This window comes from Pinus tabuliformis, chromosome 5_2, assembly GCF_031772625.1.
Source record: "Pinus tabuliformis cultivar Carrire ecotype Pingquan chromosome 5_2, CPIR1, whole genome shotgun sequence".
Lineage (NCBI taxonomy): Eukaryota > Viridiplantae > Streptophyta > Pinopsida > Pinales > Pinaceae > Pinus > Pinus tabuliformis.
This window is the reverse complement of record NC_142306.1, coordinates 163791454-163795740: the sequence shown is the minus strand read 5'-3', so window position 1 is coordinate 163795740 and position 4287 is coordinate 163791454. Positions and strand designations below refer to the sequence as shown.

Genomic DNA, 4287 nt, shown 5'->3' with positions numbered 1-4287 from the left:
GTTCTTACCGTTCAAAATTATCTTCACACCATTTTTCCATAAATATCACTAAATTATTTAGTGATCGAATTATCTTCTTACTACATTTGTAGATTAGAAATTAAAATGAATATATTTAATTTCATAATTAGAATAAATATGAAATGTTTAATTTGTATCCTACTTAAATAAATCCATGTATTAAGGGAGAAGATTTTATCATAAAAAATCGAAATTAAAATGAATATATTTAATTTCAGAATTAAAATAAATATAAAATGTTTAATTTGTATCCTACCAAATCCATGTATTAAGAGAGAGGATTTTATCATAAAAAAATGAAGTAATACTTCAAAAGCATAGAATTGAAGTCACATGGAGTTTGGCCATACATCTATCGTCTCGTTACTTTCGAGTTATAAGCTTTTGTTTTGTATATCATCACTCTCTTCGGCTTTTGTGAGGTTGCCTGTGATTCACCTGCAAAGGCTGTGTGAGATTCTTGGCAGTTTGAGGTTATCAAAAGGCTTCACAGGCTTAAGATGCTTTCCAGCTTTGACATGGACCTATCATGTCTTTAGCACATTAAATTGATGCCATGAGTAGTTCGATCTCAAATAAATTGATGACAGGACATTGGATTCTCGCCTGAATTGCTACCCAACCCAACTCAACCCAACCCTACCCTTCCCTTCAATGTGATTGATTGCACTAGCATGAAATGAAGAATTGAAATCGGACGCTAGCATCAAGATGAGCATGATGAAGGGGAACACTACCATCAACAACTTATCCACTAAAAGCCAGTCTGGGTATGTTCTTGAATTACGAATATCATATCATTTGGGTAGGTACTGAGATCTGTTTGAAATATCTGTGTTGGATTTTTTTTTTCCTTGTGCCTGTTAATTGGTGCAATATTGCTGCACAGATCTCTGATTTGCTTGAGGAAAACTTGGCTTTTATAGGTCTGTAGCAACAAAGTTAGGAATCGACTTGATAGTGGAGGTTGACGACGCGCTCCTCCATATTCCTAAGGTAATCTATGCTCTTTTCCTCCATTAAGACCACTGCATAGTTCGTTAAAGTCCTGCAATCCTAGTTTAAAACGAAATTTGGCACTTATATTTGTTCTGTTCATGAGGTGTTTGCATTTGTCTAGTGTTACAGTCACCCATTAAGCATTACTGCTTTTATCGAATTATAAATATTGACACAAAAAACCCAAAATTATTATGAGGTCAAATGATTCAATTTTCTTCCGGCATTTGATGGTATGTGGAGCTGAAACTGATAGAACGGGTCACTGTTTCCTTTTGGAAGTTTCCATTGCCTTCGAGAAGCGGTCGGCTGAACAGGGTCGTGTTTGAATTTAGAAACTCTGAAAATGATCACATAAAGCTGGCGGGCCTTCCAGGAGGAGCAGAAACCTTTGAAGTAGCTGCAGAGTTTTGCTGTGGGTCTGCTCCAATACAGATCACTGCATTTAATGTCGCTGCCTTACGCTGTGCAGCAGAGTATCTTGAAATGACGGAGGACTTGGAAGAAGGGAACTTAATATCGAAGACAGAAGCCTTCCTCAGTTATATTCTCATGTCATCTTGGTTGGATTGTATTACTGTGCTTCGAAGCTGCTCTGGGCTTTCTCCATGGGCCCAGAATCTGAACATCGAACAGAGGTGCGTGGACTGTATTGCATGGAGAGCAGTCACAGAACCTGCTCGCATCAAATGGCCATTCACACCGACAAATAAAACGCATCATTATATGCTGCCCAGTGATAAGCGAATTAGAATACAGAGCAGCTGTGGAGAAGAGAGCAGCCATGACGAAGTCTATGAGAGTGAACACCCAAGACAGCTACCTGATATTGGACTGGAAATTCAGAAATTGAGAGCAGAGTTCACTACGCTGGAGGACCTTAGCCAACATATATTTAAGCAGCTGGAAAAAGTATCTACACATAAGATGAGCATCTCTCCTGCATGTGCGTTGCCATGGAAGTACTTGCCCAGAAAATAAAAATCTGGGCGGTTCTCGTCGACATATTGAATGAGCTTTCCAGGAGAAGCCGATGAAAATCATGCGATGGGTTTACAACAAATTGTAAACCCATGTCATTTAATAATGATTACTATCTGCAGTATTAATGGCAGTTATGGGAGACATGAAATGCCATGTATGAATGAATGCAACATGCAGTTAATTATGTTTCTTTCAGTAGTTGTTTTAAATTCAAGGGCCAGCCGACTGTGACATCTTAGTTTGTTATATCCCTCTGCATATATATTTGAAATTCAAGAACGAGGTGTTCAGACAAAGTACATTTCTGTCAGTCTAATGACTGGAATATATGATGGGACGTCTTTTTAAAATTGAATTTAACTGAAATTTGAGGTTGATTTTGTTCATGAATTTTAACTTTTGAAAGTTGAGGTTGTTTTTTTCATGAAATCTAAACGAATGAGCAAAGTTCATTTTGTTGTGTCCTTGTTAATCAAATTTTGAAATATTTTAGGATTGATTTTGTTCAGGAAATCTAAGCGAATGAGCAAAGTTAATTTTGAAATATTTTAAAAAGATAAAGGTTAAGTCAATTGTTTTGAGTTATTTTATATTTGAGAAAATCTGAGAAACATTGTTTTGAGTTTTTTTATATTTGAGAAAATCTGAGAAACACAAAAGTGATCATAATTGTTTTAACTTTATCCTTTTCATCAAATTTCGAAATATTTGGCTAATATGATTGTGCAAAAATGAGGTTACATATGTTAATTTATTTCAGTTACATAAATTAACATATTAGGAAGATTTGTGCTATTTGATCATAATTGTTTTAACTTTATCTTTTTCATCAAATTCCGAAATATTTGGTTAATATGATTGTGCAAAAATGAGTTTACTTATGTTAATTTATTTCAGTTACATAAATTAACATATTAATTAATTAGGAAGATTTGTGCTATTTTAGTAAGGAGAAGTGAGAAGCCTCATATAAGCTTTAAGATTGGAAAGATCTCTAGTTGAACAAGATTTCATTCCACTACTATAGCCATTTGAGCTACCTCATGCTTACAGAAATATTTTGAAATTACATTGAAAAGAGTAATTTCATTTTTTATAATTTCTATTTGATTTGAAAATATTCTATATCGACAATATAGTTAATCTACTTAAGTTTAGTTATATTATGGGAATAGGGAGAAGTCTCAATTCTTCATGCCTATGGCTACAGGCATGAGAACTTTAAGTTGTCATGATCGAGGTTAACCAATGAACTTGCTCCTGAACATATTTATCAATTTTTTTCCCTACGATCCTTCATCTTAGTTCCTCCCACAAACAGTTTGCACTTGTTGCTTCATCCGAAAAATTTCCTGGTTGGCCACAAACTAAGATGATTAAGGCCACAAACTAAGATGATTAAGTTGATGGACATTATTAAGTTGATCTCAAGCCTCTTTTGTTTTGATATTGACACAAGAACTCTTCCTATTTCAGTTTGCAATAGTTGGGGGTTAAGAAGACACTAACACTCCGAGGAGATCTCAAGAATACTTGCAGTAACTCTCAAGCCTCTTTTGAATTGATATTGACACAAAAACTTTTCCTATTTCAGTTTGCAATAGTGGGGGTAAACGGACACTAACACCGCAAGGAGGAGATCTCAAGAATCCTTGGGGTAACCCATCTTAGGAACTTACATTGTAAGATTCTAACAAACTAACCAACCAATAGTTTGATTTTCATTCTTTAGTAATATGTTCATGCTAATCAACATTTAACAATGTTCTTTACATCCAGTCTTATAAACCACTGCAAATATCCTACCTGCAACATTGTTTTTAGCTCTAAACCTACAAATCACCGAAATCTTAACCGGTTGCCATATTAATATGTCAAATTTAATTGATAAATAAAGTTACTTAATGATTAATATAACTATTACACATTTTACCTATCATAGTGGTTTATGGAGATTCACTCCTATCAAATTATAAATATTAATTTTAAATTTTATCGTAGAATTTAAAGTAAAAGTTATTTGTGAAAATAAAATATTCCAAAAACCTCTTAACTCAATTGAACATCATACCATTTTAATAACATCATCTCAGAAAATATATGAATTAAGATATAAAATCAGCAGAACCTTACATTATTCTAATAACAATAAACATCTAAAATCAGCAGACCCTCACATTATTCTAATAACAAAACAATATAATCGCACAACATTCTATAACAAAACAATATCTTGTGGTTAAACAAATGATTCTTCAATCCAAATTACCTATGGATTCCGCT

The 4287-nt window shown here is 33.8% G+C and overlaps 1 protein-coding gene across 1 annotated transcript; it reads left to right on the top strand.

Annotated features, from left to right (window-relative positions):
• The first annotated feature begins 654 nt into the window (after positions 1–654).
• Positions 655–2322, top strand: LOC149158053 (root phototropism protein 3-like). Its single transcript, XM_089437699.1, has 3 exons — positions 655–791; positions 948–1017; positions 1303–2322. Exons 1-3 carry the CDS (start codon positions 733–735, stop codon positions 1999–2001), a joined length of 828 nt encoding a protein of 275 aa, XP_089293825.1. The 5' UTR covers positions 655–732; the 3' UTR covers positions 2002–2322.
• Positions 2323–4287: the final 1965 nt, after the last annotated feature.